This window comes from Erinaceus europaeus, chromosome 2 (assembly GCF_950295315.1).
Source record: "Erinaceus europaeus chromosome 2, mEriEur2.1, whole genome shotgun sequence".
Taxonomy (NCBI): domain Eukaryota; kingdom Metazoa; phylum Chordata; class Mammalia; order Eulipotyphla; family Erinaceidae; genus Erinaceus; species Erinaceus europaeus.
The window spans coordinates 121,644,771-121,658,741 of record NC_080163.1 but is presented as its reverse complement, the minus strand read 5'-3'; the positions used below and the strand labels follow the sequence as shown (position 1 = coordinate 121,658,741).

Below are 13,971 nucleotides of genomic sequence, written 5' to 3'. Positions count from 1 at the left end.
TTATTGGCACACAGTCATGCTCCCCTTAATTGGTGATTCTTTATGACTTGCTGGCCCTTTAAGAAAGTATTTGCTTCAGACCATAGGTAGCCAATGTTAGAAACCAACAGGTGACATAAAAGAAAAGTGTCCCCTGTACCCTTGGCAGGGATGTACATGGTACAATGCCAAGGAAGACTGGGTGTCATCTGTCATCTGTTATTTGTCATCTGTATGCCTGTTGTGAAAGTCTAGCATCATAAAGTTCAGGCCCAAGTTCTATTTCAGCCTTCAAGGGGCCCCACATAAGAAGCCAGCCCCTACAGTCCACTCTGCTCAGGGGCAATGGAACCCACAGGAACTTCTTGTCCTGTGGCCCACTGTATGTTGCCAGTGAGCTGACCCTTTCCCAATGTGTTCTGTCCACAGTGCAGGACCTGGACTGCTACACCACGGTGGCTCAGCTCTGCCCATTTGAGAAGTCAGGGTCCCACTGCCCACGGTAAGGCTCCCTGGTATTCAGTTTGGCAAACATCAAGGCTGATAGAAAGGGGTGCTGAGCTGGGTGTGTGTGGGAGGGTGGGGTGAGGAGGTGGGATATGTTATAGATGTGAGTTTTGTATGTGCAGGGAGTCATCAGTTCCTGCTCGAGGTCAAAATGTTTCTCTGAGACCACTGGTTGCATGTCAGAATCACTTGCAGGGCTTTAAAGGAACAGACCACCAAGCCTCTGCCCAGACCACTGAATATCTGGGGTGGGGGAGGAGTGGGGGGGGTCATCCATTAGGGCATCAAAAGCTTTCAAAGCAGCAGCCCTGCTCTGGAGGGTCTAATGAGAACATAACTTTGTCCCACTTAACTATTGTGTTGACTCCCTGGAGAGAGGATTTGGCCTCATAAAAAAGACTTCCTTTGCCCTAAACTCTCCCCAAAGCCTTGAACTTGTCATCCTTGGTCTTTTTGACTAGCCACAAATTCTAGAAGCCAGGTACCACTGGTCTCCTTTGAAGTCACCTCCTTGATTCTTGTCCTGTTGTTCTATGATCACTTGAGAAGTAATTGGTTAAAAAATCCACCTTTATTGAAAGCGAATTAGGACACAACAAAAGCTGCCTCCTAAAAGTACATCACACTGAGGGTCGCAACCAATGTCCACTGTCATGCAGCCACTGATGAAGGTCTCGTCAGTCAGAGAATTCCACGCAGTCAGTCCCTCTCCCATCATACCTCCTCCACTTCACTGCTGCTAACCACCAATCTCCTTTCTGTCACTCACATTTGGCCTTCCCTACAATTTCCTAGAAATGGAGCCACCACACTCTGTGCCTGGCCTCTTTGCATAATGCTTGTGGGAGCCATCTGTGTGAGTGGCTCAGTGGTTGGCTCTTCCATTCCAGATGGTATTCCAGTCTGTGAACGTATTACAGCTTGTTGGTCTCAGGAGGTCTTTCATGTGTCTGTCCAAACTTTGTTTGGTGGATTTATAGATGTTCTAACTCCTGGGAGAATTTGTCTATCAAGTCATCTAGGGGTTTTCTGAGAAGTGGGTAATATCCCATTCATCATGAGGAGCCTTATCCTGGGCCTGGAGATTTGTGGCTTCTAGAAGGAAAGACTGACTTTATAATCAATAGTTGGAAAAGTCCAGGAGGGTGCTGGTGAGGGATGGGTGTCTGGATGGGGTCTTTGACTCTTCTCCTTTCTACCGGCCTTCCTTTTGGGGTGCTCACTGCTGCCTCCTCTACTTCCATGCTGCCCTCCTTGAACACTCAAGTGGAATTACAACCTTCTAGCAGATTTTCCCAGATATTGCAGGGGAGCAGATGGAAATGATTCTAGGAGACACAAAGTATAATTATCCACAATGCAGACTTCTGACTTTGTTCTTTTTAAAAAATATATTTATTTATTTATTCCCTTTTGTTGCCCTTGCTGTTTTATTATTGTAGTTATTATTGTTGTTATTGATGTCAATGTTGTTGGATAGGACAGAGAGAAATGGAGAGAGGAGGGGAAGAGAAAGCTAGATACCTGCAGACTTGCTTCACTGCCTGTGAAGTGACTCCCCTGCAGGTGGAGAGTCGTGGGCTCAAACCGGGATCCTTATGCCGGTCCTTGATGTGCTACCGCCCACCTCCCTGACTTTGTTCTATTGTTAGAAGGGGAGACTATTCCTCATGAGATTCTTTTATCCCTTTTTAAAAATCTCTCTCTCTCTTTCCCACTCCTCCCACACTTGCCCTCACTCCCACAGGATCTGAAATAATCCCTCTATCCTTTTGCCTGGCTTACTTCCATCCCAGAATCCTGCTTGTCTTGGGGCCAGATGGCTTCCAGCTGCCATTTTGGTTTCTTGGTCCCTGGGCTCTGGCCCATGGTGTCCCGTTCCAGATGAAGACAAAGGACCTTTTCTTAAGTAAAACCCAAACCTTTTCCTGGTTTGAATCTCTCAAACCACCTAGAGTCCACCCATTTCAAGTTTGAGGCACTCTTCTCATCTCCTGGCAGGGGTGTGGGGACTGACATACAGTCATGATCTAACCCTTCCCACCCCAGGTTATCAGTGCCCTCTGCCTGCAGTAATTGGTGACTCACTGAGGTGAGGGCCCTCCACCCTTTCCTCCTCCACGTGAGAAAGTGACTTTGAAAAAATCTATTGATTATAATCTCCACAATGTATCCACAGTGTGAATTGGCCTACACTCAGGAATGGGAGGTTCAGCCTCTTACACTCCCATACTGCTCCTATAGTCATTTCCTTTCACCTTGTCATTTGTGAATGTCTCTTTGTATGCGGGTGATAATTTTATACTATTAAGAAGAGAGAACATGGGGCTGGATTGTGTCTCAGCTGGTTGAGCACACATGTTAGCATGCTCTAGAACCTGGGTTCAAGTCTCTGTATGTGTGTGTGGGGGTGGGGAGGAGCTTCATGAGTGGTACAACAGTGCTGCAGATGTCTCTCCACCCTCTTTTTTTTCTCTCCCTTTCTATGTCTCTTTTTTTCCTCTCTCTATAAACGAATGGCTGCTGGGAGTAGTGGAGTTGTGCAGGCACTGAGCCCAGTGATAACTCTAGTAGGAAACAAAAAAGAGGGAACATGTCTCCCACTATGATGGGTGAGGTCTCTGTTTTTCTTAAACTGTATGGTGATTTTCTTGTATCAAAGCATTCAATCCTTAAATAGATAGAGGACCCCCTGCTTTTTAAAGAACTCTTGTTTCCCCTTGGCCATAATCGTTGTATGAACTCTTCTGTTCTGCAGAGTTCGTTGCCCCACGCACTGCAAAGATGAGCCATCCCATTGGGCTCCTGTGTTTGGAACCAACATCTATGCAGATGTGAGTATACTGGTGTTTTCTGTAACTGCCTCTCACCTCTCATTTGGGCCATAAAACCATGTCTCATGATCTGGACAGAAATTGGGCATCTCATACCCCATGCCAGCAGCTCAGTTGAGACCATTTGTCTCTGCAGCTCTCACCCTGGTTTCCCTGTTTTGGAGACATGAGCACTGTTGTCTGTCTGTGGGTGTACATGCAGGTGAACCTCATCTTATGCAGCTATTTCATAAGTTGGAGTCTGCTTCCCTATTGATGTGAAGGTATTCGTGCTTCTTTTCCCCAGACCTGCAGTAACTTTCCTCTCTTCTTTTGCATGGATTGGTCCACTCTACTCATTTTTTTCTTTTCTTTTCCTTCTTTCTTTTTTTTTTTTCTTTTCTTTTTCTTTTTTCTTTTTTTTTTACCAGAGCACTGCTCAGCTCTGGCTTATGGTAGTGAGGAAGACTGAACCTGGGACTTTGGAGCCTCAGGCATGAGAGTCTCTTTGCATAACCATTATGCTATCTACCTCCACCCCTCATTGCTTTTTCTCTCTCTTTTTTTTTTCTTTTCCTTTTTTGACTGTGTACATATTCAACTAAAGCACCCAGAAAGAGAAAATGCCTGTGACCCCTACTTGTTGATAACCACTTGTAGTATATTGGAGTCTGAGCTTTGGTTTTCATCTCCTGACTCTAGCAAGAACACGTTAGTGTGTGTTACCTCTGGAAAATGTTCCAGAGCCTAGTCTGTTCCCTGCACTTGCCCAGGGTCTGGGGACATGGTGACCCAGAGGCTGTGCCTGTGGTCACAGCTCTGCCCAGCAGGCTCTGTGATCTTGCCAAGTCATTTCCAAGTCTGAAGAACGAACCAGCTGGGATTTTCTAGTCCAAACAGTCTTCTGGATCTCAAACTCTAGGAACAGACCCATGCCACTCACCCCCAGCTAACGGTTTTACTCAGCTTCTTCCTATCTTTGCCATTCTGGATCTCCCCACCCACCATCACCATCTGTGCCTCTCTGTCTGCCTTCATTTGTTCTGGATTCCTGTAAATGTGAGGTCAGTGAGTTCTGTCAGGTCAAAGCAATTTTCATGGGTGAGCTTTTTCCTTCATCTTGTTTTCCTTTCCTCTTTTAATGAGTCTTTTTTTTTTCCCTTGAAAATGTTGCTCAGCCAAAATTGAGTCCTAAATGTTTAATGGAGGAGTAAAATAATGTGTATCAAGTGTTATACTAAATATCTGAACCAAAGCCTACTATTAAAAGCAGGCTCTTCGATTTTCTTCTTTAAATGCTTTAGGGGCTGAAAGATAGTTCAGTGGATAGAGCATAAGCACACATTTTACCATGTGTAAGGCCCTGGGTTCTACTCCTGGTACCACATTGGAGTACCATGGATGGCACTGGGGGAGCTCTATGAATGGTGGGGTGGTGCTTTGATGTCTCTTCACACACCACTCTCCCCATGCCTCTCTCTCCCTCCTCTCTTTAAGTATGTAGAATGAAGCAATTGTGCTAGGAGTTAGGAATAGTGTCATCATGCATGCACAAGGCCATGGGTTCATTCCCCATCACTACATTAAAAAACATTTTTAAGATAAAGATGAGTAAAATGATTCCATTCCAGATACTGCTGAGAGAGTTAAATGAAAGAATGGGACAAAACAATCCACAATGCAATGGTAAAAATGGTACAGTTTATGAATAAAATATGAATGTCATATACATACACACAATAACAGAATGCCACAGCTGAATACATGAAGCAGGAAAAAAAATTTAGAAAATCAAGAGAAACTTGATGAAATTCTGGAGTAATCTTGAGCCAACTCTATTCAACACCTACTACATCTCGGGCTTTTCAAAAAGCAAAAGAGAAATCAGAACATTCTTAGGCTCTTTATAAACACCATCTCTAGACAACTTTATTTCCACTTTCTAGAGATGGAAAATGAGACTCAGTATAACTTTCCCCAAATCACACAGCCAGGGCTTGACAAAGGTGAGGGCATGTCTCAGCTCCTCCTCTGTTCTTACCCAACTCTGTTCTACCTAGGTGGAATAATGTCCCTGCTCTTGTGATGACAAGGTGTGCAGGTGGCAGATGTGTGCAGTCTGGAACTTGCTCACCAGGGCTCTGACCTTGCTCACTAGGGAACTGCAGTACTCATGTCTGGCCTCAGCTCACAAGAATATCCAGTTCACAGTGGTTAAAAGAATGAATACATGAAGATGTAACAGTCATCTGTGCTTGAACAGCTGTTCAGAAAATTGAAGAAGGAGGAAGGATGAAAGTGAAAGAGCAGGGGTATAAGAGAGAGGGAGGGAAGCAAGGAAAAAAGGAAGTTCCCTCCCTTTCAGAGGTTCTCTCCTGGCCTTGATTTTTAGGTCACCCTGTATTCTGGGAAATGATGTCTTTTGGAAAATGTCTGTTTAGCTAAGAGATTTATTTTGGGAGCGTTGTCTCTAGGACTAAGAGGGCTGCTGTTCTTGCCCCATTCATCTATCCACCTGGTGGTGAAAGCCTGTAGTGAGTCTGGGTGTAGCCCACTGAACAGAGCCTGCCTCAGGAGACAGGAGTTGAAGGTCAGGGAAGAGGCTTAGTGGCACAGTGCCTGCCTTATATACGTGAGGTTCTGGGTTTGATCCCCAGCACTCTAGGAGAGCAATAAAGACAAAATGAAGAGAACTCTATGGATGGTGGTGCAGTGCTTTGGTTTCTTTCCCTCTCTCCCCCTCTCTCTTTCACTCTAATTGTCTCTCACAAGAGAAAAAAAATGGCAAACTTTAACAGAGAAAAAAGCAAACTAGTAGACACCTCAGAAGAGACATTTATCAGTTGTAGAGAGCTAAGCAGCCTTCCTCCAGCTCAGTTTTTTTTATCTGTCTTCCCTATCTCCCTTGGTGGGGGGACTGACTCTCATACCTGTGCATCCACTAGAGTCCTTGAAGGGCTTAGTCATATCTCCAGCAGATCACCCCAGCATTTCCAATTCAGTGGGTATAGTGGGGTCAGAGAATCATAATTCTAACAAGCTCCTGGGTGAGACTGTTCTAGAGACTTTCAGGAGTGGTGATGGTAGCCTGGGGGTGATGAAGGTGATATCACCTTTGAACTAACACCTATTGAAAGCCTACTGTGTATCAGCCTGTGTGAAGCCCTCTAGTTATTCATCTTCACCTCCTTCCTGTGAGCTCACAGCTAAGGTCCTCAGGAGAATTTGAAAATAATCATTTCAAAAGTCTCCTTGCTTCTCTCTGAGATGATTCTAAATGCATTCCTCCTTTGGGAAATGGGGGGGGGGTGGAGACACAACCAACTTCTCTGTGCAGAAGGGGTGACCTAGAGGAGTCCTGGCTTGGTGCTAAAAGCGGGAAGTTCCTGCAGCCCCTATGGCTGTCTATATCCTCACATCAGCTCACCTCATCCCTTTAGCTCAATTATTGACAAAGACAGGGCATGTAAGGGCAGCTTTAATCAAACTGGCCTAAGGTTGCTCAAGTATATCAGTTGTGGGATGTAAGAAATTCCATGTTCAAGTTTCTGCATGAATGTGAGTCTTGGATCAAAACTACCTCCACCCATCCCAGGAGACAGGCAGGTGGGGGCTCAGCTGGGAGAGAGACAGATTTCTTATGCAAATCTAGTGGAGGTAGAGGATGGGGGTGAGAAGGGTGTATATGGGGAGGCTAGAAGGACCAGATGTTAGCTGATCCAAAAGGCAGAGCTCAGGAGATGAAATACTGTTGGTTTCTAGAGTGACTGGCAGCTCTGAGCAAAGGCAAATTTCCACTTCAGATGGCCTTTCAAACTGGAATTCTCCAAGAGCTTGCTTCCATCACTCACTCATACATGACCTTGGGAACCTACTAGCTGGGTTGCTAATTCCACTTAAATGATACGTAAGAGATATTTACATCTCCCAGACACAGCAGACAGTGGAAAGGACAGAAACTCAGAACTATGCTGGGGACATAGTCTGCTGATGACACTTGAAGGTGTCCCAATGACTTCTGGGCAGTTCTCTTCCATAGATGTGGGTATAAATCTCAATACTCTTTTCCCTTCTTCTCTCTCCTCTCTCTCTATTTCTCATCTCTCACTCACTTATTCACAGTGGTAAAATATTTGCTCACATTTTTATTAGTGATTTAATATTGGTTTACAAAATTACAAGATAACAGGGGTACAATTCCATACCTGTTCCCACTATCAGAGTTCTATGTCTCCATTCCCTCCATTGGAAACTGCAGTAGTTCTCCCAGGATATGGATTGACTATTATTTCTATGAATATCTATTTATCTATCTGTTTATTTTTTCTATAGTCTTGCCTTCTCTTCCTTTCTAAGCTATACTTCCACCTACTATTACTTATGAATATCTTTCCTTTTTTCCCTCTTCTCTCTGTGGGTCCTGATGGAACTGAGTCCCAGAGCCCTCTACTCATCTTCCCCTAACATTTCTCCCCCTCTGGGGATATGGAACGAAAATTTTTGGGGGTGCAGAAGGAGGGGATTCTGGCTTCTGTAATTGCTCTCTGCAGGATATGGATGTTGGAAGGTCGAGCTATCCGCCCAATCTGTTTCTATCTTACCTGGTGGGGTAGGGCTCTGAAGAGATGAGGCTTCAGGACACTTTGGTGAGGTCATCTGTCCAGGGAAGTCAGGATAGAATCATAGTAGCATCTGTGACTTGGTGTTGCAGACCATTTTTAAGGGTGATGGTAGTGCTGAGTATATTCACATCAGTGGAGAACAGATCATCAGTTTTGCATCTTGCAAATTTGAAGCCCTACCCACTGAACAACCACTCACTCTCCCACCCCAACCCTAGGTAAACACCCTCCTATTAACTGTTTTTCTAAATCTAACTGCTTTCTCAGAAGGTCTCATAAGATCTTATATCAGAACATTTTTGTTGAAAAATGAATGATTGACACTCTGGAGAGACCACTGAGGAACCACAGTGATACTAGTTATTTCCTCAAGACTAACAAGGTTGATTTCCCACCCAGCAGGCGAAGAGGTACTGGGTGACCCCAGAAGGTTTCCCAGTGCCCATACTGATCCAGTTTTCTCTGTATGTTCAGACTTCTAGCATCTGTAAAACGGCTGTGCATGCAGGTGTCATCCAGGATGAAAGTGGGGGCTACGTGGACGTGATGCCAGTGGACAAGAAGAAGGTCTACGTGGGCTCAGTCAGGAATGGGGTTGAGTCTGAAAGGTAGGAAGCTGTTCTCTGATTACACACAAGGTCAGTCAGGGTGGCCCCGTGGGAATCTGGGCCTGGCTGAGCTAGTACCTGGGCAGGCATGTGTGTGTGTGTGTGTGTGTGTGTGTGTGTGTGTGTGTGTTTGTATGTATGTGTGTGGTTTTTTAAAAAAAATTATTTATTGGGGGATTAATGTTTTACAGTTGACAGTAAATACAATAGTTTGTACATGCATAGCATTTCTCAGTTTTCCATGTATTGGTTCTTACCAGAACACCAAGGCCAAGCCTGTTCTTTTCCTTTCTTGTGTCAAAGTAAGTACCCCTAGGGCCAGGAGATGGCTCATCTGATAAAATATAAGCCCTCTATGAGACGCCCTGGGTTTGAGCTCCCTCCACCACAGGGAGCACCATGGATAATAGCATGGGGTACTATGGATCTTTCCTCTCCTCTACTCTCTCACAAGTAAAAGGTGGAAAACTGGACTGGCTATGTGACGCAGGTCCTGGGTTCATTCCCTGGAGCCACATAAGAAACAAAAGGTGCATTCCTTTCTTTGTATTATCAACTTCCACTTTGGCAGAACACTTGGAAACATCGAGAAGTCCAAAGGAAAACAAGCATCCCTAAACCGTCAATTGGCGTGGGGGGGTACTGCTGTCAGATTTCAACTGTGCACCCCTTTGATCCCATTTCTGTATGTGTGCTCTTGTTTTTTCCTCCATCAAGAGAAAGTTTGGATTTAGTGATATATATATAGTTATATATAATTATATATAGTTATATACAGTTATATATAGTTATATATAGTTATGGTCACAAACTGTTACAGAAATAAGAGAAAGTGTCTGTGGGCCGTGTAGTCTATCTATAGGCTGGGCTCTGCTTTCCACCAGCTCTGATCTTGGGTGGCTCCTGATTTCTCTTGAGTCTCAGCTGATCTGTCTGTGGGATGGGGAGACTTGCTCTCTGCTGCTAGGGGCTCAGAGAGGATTGATGGAGGCACAGGTCTAGTGCCAACATCAGTAAGAACTCCGGGAACAGAATGGGGCTAATGTGGATTGCTCTGTGTTTTCACTGAAGGAATCACAGAGGTTCGCCCTCAGTCTAGCCCCTTCTGTCCACTAAGCATGTACAAGTTCACTTCCACCCTAGGGACTGCTCTCCACCCTGATGATGCCCTTACTGGGAAATGTCTGCTCACAGTGGGATGGTTTCCCAAATATCTCTGGATATGACATTTCTGGGTCAAAGACTGTACAGCCTTCTAAGGCTTCAGGCATGCCTTTCCAGAATGTTCTTCTGGAAGGACCCTGCCCTGTTTCAGGTTGCCAACACATTTTCTGGCATGACCTCTCCTCCTCTCATATGTGACACTGTTGCCCATGAAATCAAGTCACGAGTCCATGACCTCAAATGTGACAATCTCCTCCCACTCCCGCTCTCTGAAATGGAAATGGTTCTCATACCTACGCAGGCAGATCTGAATTGAGGAGCAGATGCTGGGGGGGATGCTTCTCAAGCTGTCGTCTTAAAGTGCCCAGACTGGGGGTTTAAACCATTGTGATTTGTGTCTCATGGTTCAGGAGGCTGGAGGATTGAGCTCTGGGTGTGAGTGGGGTTGGTTCTCCCTCAGGGCTCTCTCCTTGGTGTCCTCATATGGTGATCCCTCTGTACCTGTCTGTGTCCTCATCTCCTCTTAGAATGCCAGTCCCATTGGATTGGGGTCACCTTTGTGACCTTATTTGAACTTAATCACCCCTCTAAATGCCCTGTGTCCAGATGGAGCTGTATTCTCAGGTCCTAGGTTCAGGACTTTAGCACAGGAATTTGGGGAGTACACTGTTCAGCCCTTACCAGAAGGAAGTGCTAAAGATCCTATATTGGTGAGCATCTTTAGAAGAGGAATGTAAAATGAAACCTGGGCCTACCCTCCCAGTGCTCATTCATGCCAAGTCCAGTCCTGGATCCAAGCATTCCTTCTGAGGGGGCTCTGCAGTCACCAGGCTATCAGCCTTAGCAGCCAATGTCATAGCCCTTGCTTTTACTTCTTTGACATTTGCAATCTTTGTTTGGAAGAAGCTTAATGAAGGGGAATTCTGTTGACTTAGTGGGAGGAAGTGAAGCAGATGATGAGCTGGAATTTCTTGGCCAGACCAGACAGAAATCCCAGGACACCCACCTACCAACTCTTAGTACCATTAGTGAGAAAGCAGTCTGCCCCAGGGACTTTATCCTCAGATCCCTGCTTCAGAGGGTGACCCAAAAGGGTTTATTGTATAATCCTCACAAAAGGTTATATGTGGGGGAGAGCAGAGAATTATGAGAGGGGATCCCATGTGGCTTCTTCTTCTTTGTTACCCCTGGGAGGCCTGTCTTATCTTCTCGAGGGACATGTTTGCATTTCCACTATCATTAACCATGTCCCCCAGGGCCAATGTTTGACTGCCATCACTTTATGATTTGGAACAATATTGGTGAAGTCTGGGGGTAGCTCAGTGGGTAGAGCACATGCCTTACCATGTGCAGGGCCTTAAGTGTGCTTCCCAGCATCACATGGATGCACTGGGGGAGCTGTCCTTGGTGCTCCATGGATTATGGGGCAGTTCTGTGGTGTCTCTTCCTCCCCCCTCCTTCCTGTTTCTCTAAGGTTTAGAATGAATAATTGCCCCCAGGAGGTTGCTCACTGGTAGTATCAATCATGTATGTGTAAAGCCCTCAGTTCATTCCCTGGTGACACATTAAAAAAAAAAAAAGTTTTTGTGAGTATTGCAGGGTTTCTAGGGCCAAGTCTTTACTGCCTAGTTTTCTCCCCCAGCCCAGCAGACTGGAAGTTGTGACAATACTTCAGTGAAATCTCTGCATTTCTGTGCCTCAATTTCTCACCTGTAAGGGGGGAAATAATAGCACCTGGCCCCTGGGAAGACCGAAAGACCACAGCTCTTTCTGTGGGCTTCTATGGTTAGCAGCATCCAGACTGGCTAAGAGCTGATTAGGAAAGCAGCTCTCAGCCCACAGCCTCTCAGGCCCATGATATAGAAACCCCAGGTTGGTAGGGCAGCCTCCTGACACACTGAAGGTGACGGACAGGTGACTGTGCCAGAGGAGCGAGCACTGCACCTGGTGCTCCTGTTTACAGTTGACTCATTGATTGCACATTCACTTATATCACCCAAGCCCACTCTACACACATAGGGTGGCATGGAAGGAGCCATATTTGCAAGGCCAAGAGGGTGATGATGGGACCCTGTCTTTGGGACCCTGTCTGGTGTGAGCATCCCACAAGATGGGTGGTGTACAGCACTTACCCAGGGGCTCGTGATGTCTGATGAAACCCAAGGGTGTTTGTCAGTGTGACAGTATCTCAGGTATGTGGCAAACCTCAGGATGTTGTGGTTCTTCTCACACAGGACCAAGTAGCTCAGTCAGAAACAGTGGCCTCCATTAGTTTAGGAAAGGGGTGGGGGTGGGGTGGAGGGGGAGTGCTCTGACAGGAAAGCAGCCTTCCTTGCACACATTCCCCCACCCCCTTACATCACACTCTGCAAGGGCCTTCCCTGTATCTCAGCACAGGCCCAGCAGCAAGCACACAACCAGACACTCACCCCACCCCACCCCAGAGAGGACAGATGGTGCAGTACAGGCACACAGGCATCATTATGCTGGACAGAGACGCAGGGAATCAAGTGCACCAAGCAGGACTCTATTATACTCTCTAGAGTCACCTCCCTGGTGACATGGCCCTGGCAGAGACATCCGGGGCCATGCCTCACCCTGCTCTGTCCCCGTGGGACCTCACTGCCCAGGACTGAGAATTGTGTCAGTGTCTGTTCCCATTAAGGGTGGTGGGAACCAAACTTGCATCCTGGGGTGGCTCTTTCCCCAGTGTCTGCTGGGACCCTAGCATGCTCCTAGGCATTCCCAGAGGAGCTCTGGATGCTGGGCCTACTGCCACAATTTACAGTAAACTGCTTTCTAAATTTGGGGCTACTTCATTTCATCAAGCTAGCAAAAAAGCCTCTTGAATTACTTTCTCAGCACCTGAGCCCAAAGTCGGCTCTGCTTCTCAGTGGTTTTGGTTTAGCAATCATACTTCTTCAGAAGAGGGTTTCCTGCAAGTGTTGAAAGGTGACCACATAGAATTGGGACAGTGTAAGGGGACCAGTGCCTTCTCTCTTGTACTGATAGCCACTAAAGAGAGCAGGTGCCATAGGAGCTCTGCTACTGGGATGAGGTCTGTCTAAAGATTCTTAGGAAGAAGTCGGACCCTGGGTGAAAATCAGTTCAGGGTTTTTCCTAAACCTGGCAAACTTTCAAAGATTTTGTAAGGAGACTGGGAAATCTACCAACAGTGACAAATAATATCCTGGGCCCCGGTGCTTTCATGTGATCTATATATACAAAGGCATATATGAGTGGACTTTCATCTGAGTAGTGGAGTCACCCAGCCAGCATTTGTCTGGGGACACAGCAGAGGACAGATGTTATGACACCCCCCTCTTTGGGGGCTTCTGTCCACTGAGACATATCTAGCAAACTGTACAACAAGCCAGGTGGGAGGCAAAAGTTTCTAAAAGCCACAGTAAAAAAGAAACAGAAGGGAAAAATTACAGTTTAGAGAGCTGGATCTATTGCAAATATTATCATCAGAAGAGATATTGCTAAGAAACTTGTGTTCTTATTGTTCAAGAGCTTAGAGCTCTAGCACATATTTTCACTAGCTTTTAGCATTTTTATGAGGCACTAGGGAATAAACTGGGGGCCTTGTACATATATGGCACTGCTGAGCAGTTCCTGGCCTTGCTTTTTCTTCTTTAGAGAAAAAGAAAAGGAAAGAGGGGAGCTATCTCACAGCTCTGGCCCACCATGCACGGAGTTTTCCCAGTGCTGTGCATGGTCTAACACGTACTTCACAGTTAAAGCCCTTCTCAGTTTGGTCAAGGCACAATTTGAGTGGCTGACAGTCTCTGTAATGGTGGCTATGTATTGTCAACGCTGTTCTGGGAGTCTCAGGAATTGGGTGTCTAAATCTCTTTGAGTGTCAAAAACACTGAGGAGTAGAAACCACGGAATCATTTCCAGATCTAGTGAACCCTATACTAGAGACTGGGCTGTGAGATTCTTTTGTTCTCTACTCATTTTCTTTCTTTCCCCTTTCTTTCTTTTCTTTCTTTCTTTCTTTCTTTCTTTCTTTCTTTCTTTCTTTCTTTCTTTCTTTCCCCTTTTCTTTCTTTTTTCCCCTTCTCTTTCTTTCTTTCTTTCCCCTTCTCTTTCTTTCTTTCTTTCTTTCTTTCTTTCTTTCCCCTTCTCTTTCTCTCTTTCTTTCCCCTTCTCTTTCTTTCTTTCTTTTTTTAAAAGAATTTATTTATTTATTCATGAGAAAGATAAGTGGAGAGAGAAAGAACCAGACATCACTCTGGTACATGTACTGCCAGGGATGGAACTCAGGACCTT

The 13,971-nt window shown here is 45.7% G+C and overlaps 1 protein-coding gene across 3 annotated transcripts in view; it reads left to right on the top strand.

The window, feature by feature from the left end:
- The window catches only part of CRISPLD2 (cysteine rich secretory protein LCCL domain containing 2), a 74,890-nt gene that overhangs the window by 51,583 nt on the left and 9,336 nt on the right, over positions 1 to 13,971 (top strand). For all 3 annotated transcript variants that reach the window (XM_060185076.1, XM_016191772.2, XM_016191774.2), the window contains exons 12-14: positions 409 to 481; positions 3,245 to 3,320; positions 8,396 to 8,529. In XM_060185076.1, coding sequence (XP_060041059.1) covers positions 409 to 481; positions 3,245 to 3,320; positions 8,396 to 8,529 — 283 coding nt within the window. The remainder of the gene's footprint in view (positions 1 to 408; positions 482 to 3,244; positions 3,321 to 8,395; positions 8,530 to 13,971) is intronic.